At 39.0% G+C, this 20,348-nt stretch overlaps 1 protein-coding gene across 1 annotated transcript in view; it reads left to right on the forward strand.

Moving 5' to 3' along the window:
- The window catches only part of ZNF365 (zinc finger protein 365), a 113,472-nt gene extending 105,101 nt beyond the window's left edge, over positions 1-8,371 (forward strand). The window contains exon 4 of the mRNA XM_055081390.1: positions 8,254-8,371. Within this exon, the coding sequence (XP_054937365.1) occupies positions 8,254-8,322 (69 nt within the window). The 3' untranslated portion in view covers positions 8,323-8,371. The remainder of the gene's footprint in view (positions 1-8,253) is intronic.
- The last annotated feature ends 11,977 nt before the right edge of the window (positions 8,372-20,348 follow it).

A 20,348-nucleotide genomic window follows, 5' to 3' on the forward strand; every position in this document is an offset into this window, starting at 1 on the left:
TTTAATGTTGTCCCAGAGGTCTCTTAGGCTGTCTTCATTTCTTTTCATTCTTTTTTCTTTATTCTGTTCCACAGCAGTGAATTCCACCATTCTGTCTTCCAGGTCACTTATCCGTTCTTCTGCCTCAGTTATTCTGCTATTGATTCCTTTTAGTGTAGTTTTCATTTCAGTTATTGTATTGTTCATCTCTGTTTGTTTGTTCTTTAATTCTTCCAGGTCCTTGTTAAACATTTCTTGCATGTTCTCGATCTTTGCCTCCATTTTTTTTGCGAGGTCCTATATCATCTTCACTAACATTATTCTGAATTCTTTTTCTGGAAGGTTGCCTATCTCCACTTCATTTATTTGTTTTTCTGGGGTTTTATCTTGTTCCTTCATCTGGTACATAGCCTTCTGCCTTTTAATCTTGTCTATCTCTCTGTGAATGTGGTTTTTGTTCCACAGGCTGCAGAACTGTAGTTCTTCTTGCTTCTGCTGTCTGCCCTCTGGTGGATGAGGCTAGTGCAAGTTTCCTGATGGGAGGGACTGGTGGTGGATAGACCTGGCTGTTGCTCTGGTGGGCAGAGCTCAGTAAAACTTTAATCTGCTTGACTGCTGATGGGTGGGGCTGGGTTCCCTCCCTATTGGTTGTTTGGCCTGAGGTGACCCAACACTGGAGCCTACCCAGGCTCTTTGGTGGGGCTAATGGTGGACTCTGGGAGGGCTCACGACAAGGAGTACTTCCCAGAACTTCTGCTGCCAGTGTCCTTGTCCTCACGGTGAGACAGAGCCACCACCCACCTCTGCAGGAGACCCTCCAACACTAGCAGGTAGGTCTGGTTCAGTCTCCTATGGGGTCACTGCTCCTTCCCCTGGGTCCCGAAGCGCACACTACTTTGTGTGTGCCCTCCAAGAGTGGAATCTCTGTTTCCCCCAGTCCTGTCCAAGTCCTGCAATCAAGTCCTGCAATCAAATCCTGCTAGCCTTCAAAGTCTGATTCTCTAGGAATTCCTCCTCCTCTTGCCGGACCCCCAGGTCTGGAAGCCTGATGTGGGGCTCAGAACCTTCACTTCATGGGGTGGACTTCTGTGGTATAAGTGTTCTCCAGTTTGTGAGTCACCCACCCAGCAGTTATGGGATTTGATTTTATCGTGATTGTACCCCTCCTACCATCTCACTGTGGCTTCTCCTTTGTCTTTGGATGTGGGGTATCTTTTTTGGTGAGTTCCAGTGTCTTCCTGAGCAGTTAGTTGTGATTCCGGTGTTCTCGCAGGAGGGAGTGAGAGCACGTCCTTCTACTCTGTCATCTTGAACCAATGCATAAATACATTTCTATTGCTACTCCACTTGGTGAATGCTACACAGAGTGACCCAAGTGAGAAGTAGCTGAACGGTATACTGACACCTGCAGTTTGGAATATTTTGTGATTTTTGTGACTCAGGAACAAACAAATGCTTTCTGGGAACTGTGGACCTTTGAAAGTGAAGGGGTAGGGATTTTCCTGGTGGTCCAGTGGCTAAGACTCCACGCTCCCAATGCAGGGGGCCCGGGTTTGATCCCTGGTCAAGGAACTAGATTCCACCTGCCACAACTAAGAGTTCGCCTGCTGCAACTAAAGATTCTGCATGCTACAACTAAAGATCCTGCACGCCACAACGAAGATCCCGTGTGCCGCAACTAAGACCCGGCGCAGCCAAATAAATAAATATTTTTTTTAAAAAGTGAAGGGGCAGTTTAACAATCGACCAAGAAGATATATAAATCATGAGCCTACTACTCCTAATAACCCTAGCCTCAAAATAGATAAAACAAACTTTGAGAGAATTACAAAGAGAGACTAATCCAAAATCATAGTGGGAGATTCTAATATATTTCACTCAGAAACTGATATATCAAGAAGAGAAAAGAAAATTAGTAAAAATGTAGATTTGCAAGACATAACTTAAAATCTCGATCTAATGGTAGATATGGAATCTTGTTCCCAACAGACCAAGAATGCACTCTTTTAAAGCACCCATTGAACATTTATAAAAATTGATAACATGCTAGGTCATGAGAAGAATCTCAACAAGTTCCAGAGAATCTATTCATAAGGTCCATATTATCTTATCACAGCTAAATAATTAAATTAGAAAACAACAATAAAAAGACACTTGAAAACAACAACAGCTGTCATACCTTTAGGGGAGAAATATACTTCTGAAAAAATCAAGTGTGAAGGAGGACAAATATAAAAATTAAAATCTATTTAATACTGAATTTAAAAAATAGAACTACATTTCAAAATGTAGCTAAAAGCAGTACACTGTAGAAAATTTGTCGTCTGTAAATTCACTTCTGTGTCAATAAAAAGTGAATTGGATTTTTCATGAAACTTGAAAAATTCTATTTTTCATGAGAAAGTCAGAAAATAATCAAGAATAGTCAATAGCTAAAACTGTTCTCAAATAAGAACAAAGAGTACAGACTTATGCTACCTAATATCCAGGTTAGTTATAAAGTGATAGTAATTAATGTAAGGTATGGTGGTATTTGTGCATGGACAAATAGATCATCAGAACAGAACAGAGAGCTGAGGAATGAAACAAGCAAATATGGGCCCTAGGTATATAATGGAGGAGGAAAAAATCAGATAAATCAGAGAGATGGGATAATAAATAACTGTTGCATTGGAAAAACTGGTTTCATATAAAAAAAGTAAAATTAGATCACTACCTCACATCGTACATAAAAACAATCTCTCATGGATTAATAACTATAATCTGAAAAAAAAACTTTAAAAAATTACAAGAAAATATTAGAGAATATTTTGTGATCTCAGGGTAGGGAATGATTTCTCAAACAAGATAGCAAAAACTTAAGCTGAAACAAAAAAAGTATTAAACTGACTACACAAATTTTTAGAAAGTCACAGTGAAATTAAAATATGAGTGACAAAGTAGAAGGAACAAATGTACTGTATTTTAACACATATGACAGATAAAAGATTATCATCCAGAATTACCTATATTACCTATAAATACAAAACAATTTAAAAGAAAATCATCAAAGAATATAAACAGTCAATTTTCTGAGAGGAAATCTGAATTACCAAAATAAAAAAGAAAATGGCACACACACAAATGAGTACAAGTAAATCTGGGAAAATCTGATTATGATGGATGGATGTATCAATGTCAGTATCCTGGATGTGACATTATACTATAGTTTTGCAGAATATGACCACAGGGAAAACTGGGCAAAATGTACAAGGGATCCCTTCATATTATTTCTTACAATTGCAAATGAATCTACAATTTTCTCAATAAAAATTTTCAATTAAAAATATGAAAAGATACTTATTCTCACTGGTAATCAAAGAAATTCAATTTTTAAGCAAGATGCTGTTTTACACACAGAAAATTGGTAAAAATTAAGTATCGTGACCATAACCAGTATTGGCAAGGAAGTGATTATTTAGAGAAAAGGGAATTCTAGTATTTTGTTTGTGGGAGTGTATTTGGAGAGCAATTTTGCAATAGCTCCTAAAATTGAAAGTGTGCATACTCAACAAATTCACTGTAGGTGTATATCCTGGATGTATTATTTTATATGTGCCCAAGGGGACATGTACAAGGATGTTATTGCAGTTGGTAATAATAAAAAATTGAAAACAACTCAAATGTCCATGAATAGAAGAATAGACAAATAAACTGTGGTATACAGTGGAATACTAGACAACAATTAAAATGAATGAACTAGATCTTTATGTATCAACATGGATAGCTCTTCAAGGCATAATGCTGACTGAGAAAATCAAACTGCAGAGTGTTACATACACTATGAAACCATTCACTGTAAGTTTAAAACACACAAAACAATATTCTATCTTTTTATCAAATCATATGTAACAAGATATTAAAATAAGACTCTGTTTCCCAGTTTAGACTGGGACCCCAAGGCAAAAGGCAGACATGCTCTCACATTTTAAAGAGGCACTGGGCTTCCCTGATGGCGCAGTGGTTAAGAATCTGCCTGCCAATTCAGGGAACACGGGTTCGAGCCCTGATCCAGGAAGATCCCACAAGCTGTGAAGCAACTAAGCCTGTGAGTCACAACTACTGAGCCTGCATGCCACAACTACTGAAGCTCACGCGCCTAGAGCCCATGCCCCGCAACAAGAGAAGCCACCACAATGAAAAGCCCACGCACCGCAATGAAGAGTAACCCCCACTCGCCACAACTAGAGAAAGCCCACGTGCAGCAACAAAGACCCAACGCAGCCCAAAATAAAGAAATAAAAAATAAATAAATTAAAAAACAATAATAAACCTATGAAATGATTCTCAACTCAGTCTAAAAAATTTTTTTTAAATTGTAAAACTATAATGTGATACAATTTTTCATTTATCATATAGGCAAAGATCAAAAAGTTTGGTAACATGCTATTGGCCAAAGTCTAGGAAAAAGGCATGCTCATACACTGGCTAATGGAAGTGTAAACTGTTACTACCTCTTTGAAGAGTTATTTGAAAATGTCTAGTGACAATTAAAGTGCCTCTAATGTCCTTTGATCTAGAAATCCAACTTTCAGGACTTATTCTTCATTAGACTGAAGTAACAGAGGTACAAGAGTACTCATTGCAGTATTGTTTTGAATATCGAGAAATTAAAGACTGGTTATATAATGTACACTACAGTATGCAAGAGAACATTATATACCAAAAAAAAGTAAAACCAATTAGTGTGTAAAACACACTAAAGTTTGTTAAAGGTATACATGTGTGCTGTACACTTCTGGAACAAGGTAAATGGCAGTTACCTCTCAGAACAGGAACTGGGCAACTGGAGAAGAGAGACTTATCATACTTTCACCATGTGCACCTTTTGAATTTTCTACCATGTGCCTGATTTACTGATCCAAAAATATGTGATTTTTAAAAAGTCAAAGTAGATGGGCTTCCCTGGTGGTGCAGTGGTTGAGAGTCTGCCTGCCGATGCAGGGGACACAGGTTCGTGCACCGGTCCGGGAAGATCCCACATGCCGCGGAGCGGCTGGGCCCGTGAGCCATGGCCGCTGAGCCTACGCGTCCGGAGCCTGTGCTCCGCAACGGGAGAGGCCACAGCAGTGAGAGGCCCACGTACAGCAAAAAAAAAAAAGTCTAAGTAGATATGAGAAAAGCACAGGCAAACTGATTAGAAAAGAGCAAGAAAATTAAGGCTTTAGAGGTGTCATCATGATTCTCTGAGGTGAACTCGAAAACTAAACAAGTCAACACTTATGTGGAACTGTTTGAACTCTTCTATAAAATCACTTGAAATCCACCAGATGGCACAAGAAAATACAGTGTGAACAAGACTGGAGATGATGGTGAAGGTAATAAACTGGGGGTGGTGAGAAACGAACTAACCTGAACAGAGGTTTGCTCCAGATTGAGTCTTGATGCATTAAATTCCAGCCTAGCCACGGTCCTTGGGAGCATGATATTGTCACTTGCCAGATAGGTGATGCTAGGGAATCACCAAGCAGTGCTGTCGATTAGAAACATGGAATCATCTATTTATCATAGTCTCTGCATGAATGGCTTATTAAACATTCAATTCTTCAGTGTAGAATTCTTTTCTTTCTTTTTTTCTTCCTCCTTATTCCATACTTAATGCCTTACGAAAAGAGGTATTTGTTTCTTGGTAAGCCATGTTTCTTTAATTAAAGGAGGAGGGTTGGAAGAGGTCTGTTGGAAAAGGAGAAAGCTCTGATTTCACAATATGCACTATTTATGAGGGTGCTTTGCTATTGAAGCCTATTAGAGGCCAGCCCGGCCCGATTTGCCTCTTGCCCTCCCAGGAGACAATTACTGTCCTGCATAACAATTTGAAGAAAATATCGGATGTGGTCGAAAGAACAGTTGTGGCCCTCTCTCCGGCAACCGTTTCTGCTTAGATTTCTTAATTGTTTCCACCACTTCCTTTCCTCGCCTTGTGGCCTTCTGGGTTCTGCAGGATCCTAAGTTTTAACAAAAGCCTCCCATCCCCTCTGGAATTCACATGTGCTAGCAGACACTTCCGGGACCCCGGAGACACATGTGGCACCTTAGAGTGCTGCTTTCAGCCGCCACGTTCTTCCACTGCGCATGCACCTGGAAGTCTTCGCCATGCCACGCCTCCTTCTTGACCAGTGCGAAGAAGGTACAGCTGGTCCAGGCCGGCCTTGCCTCCCCGTCAGCACAGCTTTCCCACCTTCCATGCCCGGAGTGCTGGTTTGTTCTTAGTTCCTGATGGCAGGGTCTTTGCCCGTTGCTTTCTCCTCTCACCTTCTTTTAGGTTTGTCTCAGGTGTTGCCTTTGGGAGAATTTGCCAGGTAAAACCGGACATCAAAGAAGGGAACTGGACAGGACGATTTTTTAAGGTGCAGTTTTCACACTGAAGTACCCAGGTAGGGAGATGTTTGGGGGACACCTAGGGTTACCACACTGGATAATCCACTATTTTATTTCCACTAAAATGAGAGACCAGCCCTGCTAGCCATACTGCTTCTGACCTGCTGGCAAGAGGCTGGAATTGAAGGTGGTGGGGCAGCCTGGACCAGGTATTAGTGTGCAGGTCTAGGAATCACAGGAGTCTACCCTCAGCACTGTGACCTCCGTTTAGGAATACATTTACTACTCTGGGCCTTAGTGTCCTCACCTCTGCAATGATAGTGTCAGTCAAGCCCACCTCAAAGAACTTGTGAAGAGGAATAAAATTAAGTCATTTATTTAAAGAATCTCAGGGTTTTAAATATTATGCATATATGGGATATCAAAACAGCAACTACAACCACAGTGGACTAAATAGGTTATGTTTGAGAGATATGTTGGTAAAAAGTTATGGCTGTGATGGGAGCTATGAAATATTTAGATGGTGAATTTGGCTGGACGTGAGGCCAACAGAGCCTGAATAGCTTGACACAGTTAAAGCCATCTGCTGGACAACAGGAAGTCACTATTGTTCCCTCTGACCTGGGCTCAATGCAAGGAAAGTTCCTTTTGCCAGAGGTAAAGAACTGGTTGCCTTTTAGGCCATTGAGACCTTTTAGTTAAAATATCATGCCAAATGTTGACAGAGGCATTGCATCAGCGTTCCTTGCCAAAGAATGACAAACCAAAATCAAATACTTGTATTTCCCTAATTGTGTCTTAAACAATTCTGAGCATCTGCCAGTTCTGTATCCTGATTCTTTTTCTTCCAATGGATTTACAAAGGTAGTTATTAACAAGTCTGGAATTGCACACACAGTTCTCTCCAAACTGCTTCTTCTGCCAGAATCACCATCTAGGCAAACCCCCTCCCTATGCTCTTCCACAGTCTGTGGCAGAATTTTATTTGTTTTTTTCAAGAGCACCCTCACCTTTAGTGCTATAGTCATATGCTACCTTATATATTTAAGCAGTGGCCTGTAGAGTATAAAGAACTTTCACAGAGAGTTTCCATTAACCCATACAAAGCACTCTGCAATATAGATATTACCTCTCTCTTACAGATGAAAAAACAGGCTCAAAGGGATTTGCTGATTTGCCCAAAATTGTAGGTTGTAAATTCAAACCAAAGTTAGGACTTAGCCCTATATTCCATTCCTCCTTTAGCAACACCACAGAGTAAGTCCCAACAGTCCCAGAAACATAGGCACTTCATCATGTTGAATGGGAGAGATGACACTTTGCATTTGTCATTTAGCATTTAGTCATGATGCATTTGCTGCTCTATAAAAGCTCTTCCAAAAATGTATTGGAATGGGTAGCCCCAAAGACTCTGCAAAACAAAAGTCTTCCCTGTCCAAATATGTTTGAAAAATCCTGCATATTATATCCCCTGTTATCCCACTATGTGCACATTAGTGTTTTAAGGGCCTTGGGAAGTCTGTTTTACCTTGTTTGACCCCATATTTCTTAAAGCTATTATTTACGTGTAGACTTCTTTATATAACGTCTATTAAAATCCTGCAGAATTATTGTGCTATGCATGGAATACACTTTTGGAGACGTATAAAAATGATTTGAGGGAAGTTGAGAGAGTCAGAGAACGTAATAAGATGTGATATAAGTAGTCAAGAAAAACTATGAGAAAAAAGGGATAGCCTGGTTGAAGGATTCAAGTAGGAGACTGTGGGCTTGGTGCTGCATGCCTGTGTGCCCTGCCTCTTATAGCTGCTCATACAGGTAGTTACCCTGTACCTCTCGGCCTCAATTTCCCCATCTTTGAATTGAAGGGTTTGCCTGGGAGATCTCTAAAGTTGTTTCTTTTTTTTTTTTTCGCAGGCCCAGCGGCCACGGCCCATGGGCCCAGCCGCTCCGCGGCACGCGGGATCCTCCCGGACCAGGGCATGAACCCGCGCCCCCCGCACCGGCAGGCGGACCCCCAACCACTGTGCCACCAGGGAAGCCCCTCTTAAGTTCTTTCTTGCCGTAATGATTAGTTGGTTTTTTTCCCAAGAGATACTGAAACTAACTCCATGAACATTTTTATTTCTAACTTTTTACTTTGAGGTTCCTTGAAACCTACAGAAAAGTCGTAAAAATGGTACACAAGGAATTTCCATATAATCTTTCCCCAGATTCATCCATTGTTTACATTTTCCCCCATTTGCTTTATTGTTCTCTCTCTCTCTCTCATATTCTTCTTTCTGAACCACCTGAGAGTAAGTTGGAGACATCATGCCCCTGTACCCTTAAATACTCCAGGTTACATTCTTTTATATATGTACAGTACAGTTATCAAAAGCAGGTACTTAACATTGATAAATACAATTATCTACTTCACAGCCAATAATCAAATTTTGTCAATTCTCCCAATAATGTCTTTACACCTATTATTTTGTCCCTGGACTCTACTACCTTATTATAGTGGGCAAGGTTAAGTTTACATTGAAATCATTTATCCACCTAAAATGAAATAAATGGATTGCCTTATTTCGCCTTTTCTCTTGTTCCAGAACTAGATAAAGGGTGGAAGAGCCAGAGAGGAGAAGAGTGGAAACTGAAAAGTGTGAAGAAATAAACTTTGCAAGGCAAAAAAAAAAAAGGCAAAAATAGACAAATGGTACCTAATCAAACTTAAAAGCTTTTGCAGAGCAAAGAAAACCATCAACAAAATGAAAAGACAACCTATGAAATGAGAAATGGGAGAAAATATCTGCAAATGATGGAACCAACAAGGGGTTAATATCCAAAATATACAGTTTGTACAATTTAATATTGAAAAAACAAACAACCCAATTAAAAATGGGCAGAAAACCTAATAGGCATTTTTCCAAAGAAGACATACAGATGGCCAACAGGCAAACAAAAAGATGCTCAACATCGCTGATTATTAGAGAAATGCAAATCAAAACCACAATGAGGTATCACCTCACACTGTCAGAATGGCCATCATCTAAAAGTCTACAAATAATAAATGCTGGAGAGGGTGTGGAGAAAAGGGAACCCTCCTACACTGTTGGTGTGAATGTAAATTGGTGTAGCCACTATGGAGAACAGTATGGAGGTTTCTTAAAAGACTAAGAATGGAGCTATCATATGATCCTGCAATCCCACTCCTGGGTATATATCCAGAAAAAAAGAAAACTCTAATTCAAAAAGGTACGTGCACTTCAATGTTCACAGCAGCACTGTTTACAAAAGCCAAGACATGGAAACAACCCAAGTGCCCATCAACAGACGATTGGCTTAAGAAGACGTCGTACACACACACACACACACACACACACACACACACACAGAGGAATATTACTTAGCCATAAAAAAGAATGAAATACTGCCATTTGCAGCAACATAGATGGACCTAGAGAATATTATACCAAGTGAAGTAAGTCAAACAGAGAAAGACAAATACTATATGAAATCACTTATATGTGGAATCTAAAAAATAATACAAATGAATCTATACACAGAACAGAAAAAGACTCGCAGACACAGAAAACAAACTTATGGTTACAAAAGGTGAGAGGGAGGGGGAAAGGGACATATTAGGAGTATGGGATAAACAGATACAAACTACTATACATAAAATAGATAAGCACCAAGGATTTACTGTACAGCACAGGGAATTATTCAATATCTTATAATAACCTATAATGGAATATAATCAGAAAAAAAAATGACTGAATCACTATGCTATACACCTGAAAGTAACACGATATTCAAAATCAACTGTACTTCAATTAAAAAAAAAAAAGAAAAAAAGAAGCTTTGGCCTTGGTGTGTCCGTTGACCTGTTTAAGAACAAATGACTCCATGCTGATTCTGTCTTGAAAGACTGAAAGACTGACATTTACAGTGATTAAAAAAACTGGTTCATGGTGAAAATCAGCACTTTCTGAAAAAAATTTTAGTCATTCATTCCTTTATTCATTTTCCTTAACTAGATTGTAAATTCTTTTGAATTACATCTAGCAGTTTCAAGGCATGGTGAGAGACCTGATTGGCTAGAGAAGGTTTATGCAAGAAAAGAGCGAGAGTTATGCTGAGAAAGGCAGGTTTGGTGTATGCTTTGAATATTTAAATATTTTACTTAGGATTTTATTTTTCCCTAGAGAGAAAGATTACATCATAATCTTGCAGCACTGTAGGGTAGGTGAAAGAGCACAGACTTTGAAGTCCTAGGGATCAACTTGCAGTTCAACTACTTATTAGCTGAATATGTCCTTTAACCACTCTGGACCCGATTTATAAAATGCAGATGTTAATAATGCAGACTCATAGGTGGGATTCAATGAGCTGACATATACAGTGTTGGGCCTCTCTCCCCCCACCTCTGCATCTTTCATATCCTCAATTCCTCTCTATAATGAATGCTAAAAGTCTAATATCAACTCACAATGGTTTACTGGTCACCTGAGACCTGCAACTTGGGGAGAAGGAGTTACAGGAACAGGAATATCATGATGCTATGGAACACCTCAATAATGGCAGTTTTGATACTTCAGCCTGGAGTTTTCTTGGGATTTATTTCCTTCTTATGTGTATTTGGTTGCCACTCTCTTTACTCTTTTTCCAGATTTCTTCAGTCTGATTGGAAACCTTAAACACAATATTCACAATAAAGGGTTTGACTGCAGGTGCCAAGAGTCTCTGGAGAGAAAGGCTGGGTCAGCTGCTAGGAGGGAGTTGGTTGGAAAACCCATCGGTGTGCGCGCGCGCAGTTTGGAAACCTTCCTTTTCTTGGGGAAAAATTTACTCTCTTCAGAGGCCGACTGAGGAATTTTGGCTAAGTCACGTGTCTGTGGGAGACCATTCTTATCAGGAGCCAGAGGTGAGACTGGAGGCCAAAGGGAAGCCTCCCATTTCAGGAATCATCAAATGTACTGTGCCTTTGACTTTGGAAAATTAATTCTAAAAGGCCTGAGTAGCCACCATTCTCAACCTTCTTTTATTTTATTTTTTAAAATTAAAAATTTTTTTTGGTCGTGCTGTGCAGTTTGCAGGATCTTACTTCCCCTATTAGGGATAGAACCCGTGCCCCCTGCAATGGAAGCGAGGAGTCCTAACCACTGCACTGCCAGGGAATTCCCCTCATCCTTCTTTTAAAAAGCAGACTGTGGGGCTTCCCTGGTGGCGCAGTGGTTGGGAGTCCGCCTGCCGATGCAGGGGACGCGGGTTCGTGCCCCGGTCTGGAGGATCCCACGTGCCGCGGAGCGGCTGGGCCCGTGAGCCATGGCCGCTGAGCCTGCGCGTCCGGAGCCTGTGCTCCGCAACGGGAGAGGCCACAACAGTGAGGGGCCCGCCTAGCACAAAAAAAAAAAAAAAAAAAAAAAAAGCAGACTTTGGACACATAGTCAGCAATAGCCAACAAATGCCAACTAGGCAGAAGTTAGTTGATGAGAGAAGCCAGTAGCCCTTGAACCATTCTTTTGGCTACGGTGGGTGGCAAAATAGTAAGGCGATGAGGGTAGGAACAAGATGAAACAAAAATGATGAATGGGAACCATTTTCTTCTAAGGGGAGTTCAAAGGAAGCAGTGGTTCCCCCACACCACTCTCCTCCCCTGACCAGTATAGACTTGCTTGACACAGTGACTGGCATTTCCGTTCTCAGGTAGGAATACTCCAAGTAAGAAACTTGCTTGTGCAACTGTGTTCTTATGGACTTGTGTGATATGTCCAATGAATTGAGTTAATTCATTCTTTAACTTAACTGGCAAGATTTAATGGTTCACATTGAAAGCATGAATAACCATTTTGTTCCTTGAATGACTTCAGTTTAATGCTCCTGATGTCAGTGTATTTTGCCCAGGGTAAAATTTGCTATATGAATTATTCACTGCTTGATGTAATGAATGGGGCCATGTTTGCCTACAGAATGTTAGCTGTGGTTATCTGACATGATGGGGCACAGCGGATGCCTACAAAGAACAATGGATAATTTAGAATGTGGTTCCAGGGCTCAGCCATTGCAGTGAAGATCTTTACAGAAAGCAGAGCACCTTTTGTTGTCTTGTGCCACACATCACGAGGGCCTCAGTGAGCCAAGAAACTCTTGGCCTTTAAAAAAAAAAAAAAAAAAAAGAGAGCTAAGTATGGTTCTTCAGCAAGTACTTTTGTCTTTGGTTAAATCTTGTTTAGTGGAATGTGGAAGGCAGTGAGGGACAGAAATGCATTTAAGAAGAATTTTAAATAAATAAGTAAATTGGTAATTTTCATTATAGTGATTTCATCAGTGTGAAATCAAATATTTTTGGTGAAGGAGAAACAATGCATGACTGATAATAAGGAATCTTACCTTTGATTTTAGGGTGAAGGTGATCCAGACCCCTCTGCCTTAAGAGCATTTAGGGTGAGTTATCTCCCTGGCTAGAGTGCCCAACTTTCCACTGAAATGCCTTTGGTTTAATAAGAATGATTTATAATCTGGAAAGACAGTTAATGCAACTTAGTGGGAGCTGATAAATGAACCACTGAGTTTACTTATACATATAAGTGGGGAATTAATCTTGACTTTGAATTTCCCCACTGGGTTCTCTTTATAACCATTTGTGACACTGTGAGTGAAGGAAAGAAATGACTGACAAGTTTTAATGGTTGGCAAAATTTTCTAAATGTCTTTAAGCTTTATAAACAAGATAAATAAGGTTTGAGATTGAAATGCAGATTAAATTGGCTTCCATCCTTTCACTGTTTACAGCTTAAGAGTAGGCAATTTGTTAAATTAGCACATGCATTCAAAAGTCACCCTGAGACAAAGCTAAAATCCCACCTGGGCTTTGGGTCTCTCTGCAGCTGAGTTGGGTAACTCCAGCAGGGTCTTGCTGGCCTCTGTTTCCTAATTATAAATCCACTGGAGAGAGTGTTCATTCATAGTTCAAATAGCTCTGGCCAAGAGGTATAGTACACGGCTGCAGGGTTCCATCCCTGTTGTGGATGAAGAGGTAATTCTCAGAAGAGGGAAATCTAGGACTGGAAATACACCCATGGTAGGATGAATAATGGCCCCACAAAGCCATCTGCAACGAATTCTCAGAACCTGTGAATACTGTGTTGTGAAAGAGACTTACAAATATGACTGGGTTAAGGACCTTGAGATGAGGAGATTATCTTGCATGATATGGATGGGCCCTAAATGTAATCACAAGGGTCCTTGTTATGCAGGAGCCAAGAAAGTCAAAGGAGGAAGTAGGAGAAGTAATAATGAAAGCAAGAGATTGTAGTGACGAGAGGAAAAAGTCACGAGTCGAGGCGTGCAGGCATTCTCTAGAAGCTGGAAAAGGCAAGGAAATAGATTTTCCCCCCAGAGCCTCCAGAAGGAACCATCCCTGCCCACACTCTGATTTTAGCTCAGTGAAATGATTTTGGACTCGTAGTCTCCAGAACTGTAAGAGAATAAATTCATGTCCTTTTATGACACGAAGTTTGTGGTCATTTGTAATAGCAGCAACAGGAAACGAATCCAACACCCAAAGGGGTCTGACTGTATCGGCCTCATTGTTATCCTCCTGCTCCTCAGCCCCCACATGGGTTTAAAGCCCAATTTCATGGTGTCATCCCACAAAGTCTTGTTAGTTCACTGTAAAAGAACTGTTGAAATATAGACCATCATGTCACTTCCTCTGAATCAGAAGACTCTTTGTGTTTTTGGAAATACTGTACTCAATATGGAGGTCTGTTTCCAAAGGGAAGTGAAGCCTTTCACTTTACATATGGTAAATAAGGCTCAAGTAATTGTTGATGCAAGGATAAATAAATGAACACAGAAAAAAAAAGCCATTGAAAATCGACAAGTAACTCAACTGTTTGTGTTCAGTGTTAAATGACTTTCTACGCTAAATCCCATTGTAAAAAATAACAAATGGTAAAATCAACCCCTGGATTCTAAATTAGTCTTTGTTTTCATTTGAGTCTAAAAAAAATTCTCAAGGTAAACCTAATTTTGTCCTCCAAAATAACTCTTTGAGCTTTTGGGGGATATGTCTGCAAAAGATACACTCTCTTTTTATTTATTTCCCCTGCATTAGTATCAGCCAGAATACACATCACTACAAAAACTCACTTTGTAAGGGGAAGCATGTCAGGTTCATTATGATTTGATCCTCTTGGTCCTGTAGTGAGATGTAGTGTTGGGTTTTTGATTCTCAGCTATTCTACCCATTTCTTAATGTGGGGAGGGAGAGTTAGACAATTATTTAAAAATTTTAAGTCTCTTGAACTTATATGGACAAATTCCAGACCTTTTCTGATCTTCAATCCCCTACAATAATATCTCTAGCATCTGACACAACTGATCACGGTGCCTGTCTTGAAACTGTCTCCTCTTTTTCATTCCTGCACCTTTGCTCTTCCCTGATTTCCCTCCTACCTGTTCAGTTGTTCACACAGCGGCTCCTCTTCCCAGCTTTCTCTGTAGTTGCGGGCATTTCCCCAGTCGCAGTTCTTAATTCCTGCTCTCTTTCTTCTCAGTGGTTACTTCTGTTTTGATGACATCGCAAGATTCTTCTTTAATCCTGATCTCTAATCCAGTATCTAAAACCAACAACCAGACAATGCTATTTGTATATTTCCTTACCTCTAATATATCCACAACTTTCAACATGTACCAGGATCTCTTCTGTTCTAGGATCCAATCACATGCTTTTCTCTCTGACTGACATTTTTTCCTTCTTTTTTCTCTGCCTATCAAACTCCTACAGATCACAATTTAAATGTCACTTCCTTACGGAAGCATTCCCTGACCACCCAGACTAGATCAGATCCCCACTTAGGCTCTTGGACCTGGCAGAAAAAAGAAATTTATATATCTCTTTGAGAAAGAAAAATATGAAAAAAACAAAACTGGTTTCCCTTTGAGAAGGAAATCAGTTTCAGTTAAAGGAAAGTTATGAAGCACAACAATTGGGACTAAAAATTTTTGTTTTTCAGAAACCATGGTGTGAAATGGTTATAGGGAATCTGAATTTACAGCTTAGCTAAATTAAGAAGTTTGGTTAGATAACTCAGTGACTAAGCCAATGTCCTAAGTATGACCAAATGTGATACGTTCTGTTCTCTAGCATCCAAAGTTGTTATGTAGTTTTAGGTCAGAGCTTGTCTTTGCCCATCTGACATTTAAACCTCAATATTTAGATAATTGTAGAAAATCATAAATCATGGCTAGTGTAGAAGATAATGACTGTTCCTGAATTGTACCTATTTTTACCCACTTTACATATAACTGAACTCAAAATGAACTCCTGGGTTTTTAATAAACATTTTCTCTCCTACTGCTGACCTCTTTATTCTACCATACAAGGTGATTAAAAAAACAGTTCTATTGTGATATAATCTACATACCATACAATTCATCCATCTGAAGTATAAAATTAAATGGTTTTGAGTATATTCAGAGTTGTGCATCCATCTCCATAATCAATTTTAGTACATTTTCATCACCCTGACAAGAAATCCTGTATCTTTTGGCTGTCACTCCTCAATCTTCCTAACCCCCAGCCCTAGGCAACCAATAATTGGCTTTCTGTCTTGATGGATTTGCCTATTCTGGACATTTCATATAAATGGAATTATACAATATGTGAAGCTTTGTGACTCACTTCTTTCACTTAGCATAATTTTTCAAAGTTCATCCATGTTATAACATGACTAAGAACCTCATACCTTTTTATAATTGAATAATATTCCATTGTATGGATGTTCTACATTTTATTTACATACTCACTAGTTGATAGACACCTGTGTTGCTTCCACTTTTTGGCTATTTTGAATAATGCTGCTATGAATACAGGCTGATTTCTGAGCGCTGACTGCTGCTTGCTCCTTTTTCTCCTCTCTGTAGTCATTCAAAAATAAAAAGTGGCTTCAACATTTCTAAATCTGAAACTACCACACAAAATGTAGGTTATTCTTTCTACAGAATTTATTACCCCTATAATATTACATAAAAACTATATTAATCATTTATGTAATGTTGGTCTTTTCCCCCATCTGTGAGCTCTGTGAGGACAAAGATCATGTCAACTTTGCTTGCTCCTATATCCCTGGCACCTTGCCCAGTGATTGGCATGTATTAAATATTTCTTGACTGACTAATTTTGACTAACCCCAACCTCAGATTGGCCTCTCATCTCAAGTTCCCCATTTCTATAAATGCCATTACTGTTACCTCAGTAACTTGAGATCCACATCAGAGTTGTATTTGACTCTTCCCTTTTTCACTTCTTCCTCTAATTCTGATCAGTCAGCAATTTTTAGGAAACTTTTTCAAAGCAATTCTCAGCATTTGTGTGTCCATTCCTTTCTCTCACACTACCTATCTAGACCCTCATACTTGGCCTCCCTGCCTTCTTTCTCTGCTACTTCTAAGCTATTTTGTAGAGAGTTTTCAAAGTAGTCTTCACAAAAACCAGTTATATCACTTCACTTCCCTCTTCATGAACTAACAGTGGTTTCCCATTGGCCACAGACTAGAAGCCCTCAACCCAAAGTAGGAAGATTTCCATAACATGATTCCTTATATTACAAGGCAAGTAGCTGCTTCAGTTTTCTTTTTTAGACCTCCCTGCTCCTATTCATCAGAACATAGACTCTGCCTACCTAGCCTATTGGTTATTAGACCTAGGTTATTGGATCAACTGCTTAACATTGTCTAGGAAGGCAAATACTAGTAATTTGGGACATTTTTATGACCAGGTCTCATTGACCAACACAAAAATCTATTTGATTCACTAATGTCAAATCAGTACATTCCAAACCAAAACATATTTACCTTGATTTTTCCATATTCATTCCCAAAGCTGAGTAACTTACAACCACATTCTATAGGAAATTCCCTATATACAGGAACTCTCTGCTTTCCTGTCACAGAGAGGATCATAAATGGATCATTAGTAAATCTCCCACATACTATGTCTTATACAAGTTTATAAGTTCCTCGGCACTTGCTATGGTGACTTGCATATTGTAAAAGCAAAGACATGGAGAAAATTCATTTTTTTTTCCTTAGCAGAGAATTTCTCTCCCCATCCCCTAAGCCAGAAATGCTTGTTTTTGTTAAGTGAATAATTAGATAAGCCATTTGGGTTGGGGATGACATCCTCACCCCAAGGGGCATGTTGGGATATAGTCGCTTAACTGACTTCCAGCGAGCTTTGGCCTGGTTAATTATACCAGCTTTTGCTTTGTCTTGGGATCCACTTTAGGATTAGAGCTGAATTGTTTGGGACAATAACGGAGATTTGGGGAATGGGTTCTGATGGGAAATGGAGGCCCAGTAACTGGTATCTAAAAAAAGCTATGGGAGAAAATTTTAAAAAGGTTCAAAAAGGAGCTCCTTGAGGTTGTTTTCTATGTGGTATACAGTTAAAACCCTGTTTCCTGTGTGCTCACAAAAGTTTCAGTAAATCTACATTGTTTGCTAATGCTTAGTGAGGTGGATTTACTATTTGGGGCTAAGCCTATGCTGAGTTAGACCTCAAAAGCTTGTATACGACAATAACAGCATCTTCCCATGGGAGGACAGCCATGTAGGGTTTGCATATATATTAAGAAAATATGTATTAAATTAATATGTTTGTCTTGTCTTCCCATGTAGATAATACTCCCCATTACCTCTAGATGATTCATAGAGAAGGTACTCAATGATAACTTGCTGATTAAAGAGGAATATGCTATAATTCTAATTTGTTTTTAAAGGAGGAAGGATGTCCTTAGTGACATCCAGTCCAGTAAAAATGCCATTTTCAGAAGCCAGTTACCACCAAAGCAGTGGTAGATTTTGTGGTTGGTTTATTCGGAAATTGTTCTTGGGTATCTTGAGAAAAGATTCTAACTTCTTCAGTAATTAGTGTGTTACTACTGATTTAAGCCAGATTTAGTTTTCTTTTGAATGTACAATGTATTGGAATATGTATGAATACCTGTGTTGGCTGAAAGAAAAATTACCTCCCAGCATAAATCGGTTAGGAAAAGCATGTCAAGTCACTATGTGCAGATCTGATTTGTCTAAGTGAAGATCCTTGTTTTACTGATTTTGACTGCCCCATTCTTGCTTAGTTACTGTTTAACTGTTCCTGTGTGGGCCTACATGTGAGCACAGACTCATCTCTAGAATTGTGCCAAACTCCCTTAGCTTTGCTCAAATGGTTTTTGAATTTTATTTAATAGGTACCTATGATATGGTGAGCACTGCTTGGGTAAAATTTGAATGCACTATTGTTTTAGGAATGTAAGGTTCAGAGAGACTTTCCTTGTAGCTAAGAATGAAAGGCCTTCTCTTTTCAGCCACACCCACACGCAGACTTCTGAATCAGTCACCTTTAAGTGGGCAGGGGTTCTCATTAGATCTCTGCATTCCAGAAGTCAGCTAGAACCCCTCCAACCACAGGCCTCTCAAGACTTATGCGCCTTCCCCAGGGCTCCAATTCCATCCTCATTTCTGGCTTCAGCTTCCTCTTTCAGTGCATCTCTGAACCCCACTCTAGTTTCTTCCATATTTCCCTTCTCTCAGCTAAGCCAGGCTCTAAACCATCCAGAAGTAAAATGTAGCCTCCTTTCCTTGATTTCCTCAAAAGAACAACCCACTTACTCAAGGCATATGAGCATTAACTATTAACTACAGCTACTAGATAAGTTGTAATTGATTGTCTGAGATACTGAGAGTAAAAGTACCACATTCTAATAAGTAATTCCAAGCTATGTAAAGCTCTTTGAACGTCATCTTATATTTTAAGTAGTTTGTGACAAAGCTTCCATAATTCTGTAGTGACTTTATTAGCCAGACTATAAATTTCATGCAGAGTTTAACTACATGGTATGTCATAGAGGCACTCACTCACATTTTTCTCAGTTGACAAATGAAATCTTAATGGAGGAATTGCATGGCAAAGTAAAATATTTCTCAGTATAAGTTTGACTTCTAGATCATGTATGATCAAGGCTATTGACGCACTATTCTAATAAATAGTATGCAATGGAAAAATACAACTAATGAAGTTGTGGGTACCTTTTTATCCACTTTAAAAAGAATTTTATACATTTCTGTTTTTTGTACATTCCAAAAAGAGCCATTCTGATCTAATTGAAAGCAACTGTGAAAATCTAGTCAATTTAATATCAGTTATAAACTTGACCTTGACTGGGTGACTTAAGGAATATGCAGTTTATTTCCTTTTTTTAAAAATTTAGATCACTAAAACAAAGCCATTGTAATCCGCATAGATTAAATTATAACTGAAGATTTAGCAGTGAATTGAGATAACTTCGGAGTGAAAAGAAAACTCTTCTGTGGTCAAAGGACTTTTTTCCAGAGCTGTTTAGCAGAAATGTTGTATACATAAAGGCCTAATGCATTTTGGCAACTCTAACCCTGAGATTTACATTTTTTGCTATTTACTTTAAAATTAAAATAATCAAAAATGCCTTTTATCTGTCTTTTCAGCCATTTAGTTTCATTCTCTACAATATGGTGAACTTGATTGCCTGCAGAATGAATTAATGAATCTTTTATGTCAATGGGAGTTTATTAACAACATTCATGACATTTTCAAATCAATCCTTCTATGTTCTCCAATTATGGCCTCACTGTGGTTAGGCACCATCCCAGGAGAAAAACAAAGGGAGAGAGGGGAATCAACATATTTACAACTGACTTCAGAAAAGCAAATTAATAAGGGGAAGTGTGTCTAAATTATGTTTTCTGTTGTTGTTTGTTACATTAAATGCAGAATGCAAATGCATGTTCTTTAAGTGTTTTGACTGTTACTCAAAAATGTGAATTATTCTACCAGAAGGCAAAAGCACTTTCCTTCAACCTCTATGTCCATAGTTAATTTAGTTGTTTTTTTTTCAACATAGGGGCATTTCTAAACTCTAAAGCAAATATTATTTACACAGAAAACATAATAACAATGAATAGTCTTAAAACATCTTGGTGAT

This window comes from Physeter macrocephalus, chromosome 20 (assembly GCF_002837175.3).
Source record: "Physeter macrocephalus isolate SW-GA chromosome 20, ASM283717v5, whole genome shotgun sequence".
NCBI lineage: Eukaryota > Metazoa > Chordata > Mammalia > Artiodactyla > Physeteridae > Physeter > Physeter macrocephalus.